Genomic DNA, 1,029 nt, shown 5'->3' on the forward strand with positions numbered 1-1,029 from the left:
TAAATCTAAATTAATTCTAATATAAATATATTGTTATAAAATATTAATAATTTTATTGGCATTTAATTTAATAAAATTAAATTAAACAATATGATTAATAATATATAATATTAGTATATATATATATATGCAATAGTATAATATAATAGTTATGTACATATTGTGTATAATATATATATATATGCAATAGCATAGTATAATAGCTTATGTATATATTGTATTGAATAGTGAATATATATATATATATATATATATAAAACTATTTAGTACTTAAGTACAACAGAGAGCGCAACAATCGCTATAAAAGATAAATAGATAAACCACTCTATAAAATGAATATATCACGATTATATTTGTGATATGCAAAAAATGAATACATTCTGTTTAGCATTTGTAATTTATTAGTGCTGTCATTTATTATTTTTATTATTAAGTAATAAAGCATATTTCAAAAAAATTTCTTGATAATAAAATTATAATCAAATAATATGCCTGTTGATGTACTTGGATATATATATGCCGCTACAGTAGCGGCTGGTGGTATAATGGGTTATGTAAAAGCGCGTAAGTTTATATCTATATTATTAAATATTTATATATTATTAATATTATTTTACTTTGTATATAAATATTAATACTATTAATATTTATAAAATTATTTATATACTTTTTAATTAATTTAAATTTTATGTATTTGTTTCTTTACTTTACAATTTTTAATTCAGAGATAATTAAAAAATTTTTATAATAAGAAACAAAATTATTTCACTTTTTTAAGAATCAATTCCTTCTTTGGGTGCTGGACTTATCTTTGGATCTGTTTTGGGCTATGGAGCTTATCAAACTTCTCAAGATCCTACAAATATTGGACTTTCTATAGCAGCAACTTCTGTTCTTGGTGGACTTATGGGTTATCGTTATTATAATAGTGGTAAATTAATGCCAGCTGGATTAATTGCTATATTCAGGTATTATTTTATTTTTATAATTGTATTTTATATATATATTTTATATGTAATATAATAAAAT

The 1,029-nt window shown here is 19.7% G+C and overlaps 2 protein-coding genes across 2 annotated transcripts in view; one reads left to right on the plus strand and one right to left on the minus strand.

Moving 5' to 3' along the window:
• The window catches only part of LOC102674018 (glutamate--cysteine ligase regulatory subunit), a 4,934-nt gene that overhangs the window by 2,287 nt on the left and 1,618 nt on the right, over nt 1-1,029 (minus strand). The gene's annotated exons all lie outside the window — the stretch shown is intronic.
• Nucleotides 249-1,029, plus strand: part of LOC102673889 (transmembrane protein 14C) — a 1,216-nt gene continuing 435 nt past the window's right edge. The window contains exons 1-2 of the mRNA XM_006610401.2: nt 249-564; nt 779-968. Of these exons, the coding sequence (XP_006610464.1) occupies nt 489-564; nt 779-968 (266 nt within the window). The 5' untranslated portion in view covers nt 249-488. The remainder of the gene's footprint in view (nt 565-778; nt 969-1,029) is intronic.

This window comes from Apis dorsata, unplaced genomic scaffold (assembly GCF_000469605.1).
Source record: "Apis dorsata unplaced genomic scaffold, Apis dorsata 1.3 scaffold_74, whole genome shotgun sequence".
NCBI lineage: Eukaryota > Metazoa > Arthropoda > Insecta > Hymenoptera > Apidae > Apis > Apis dorsata.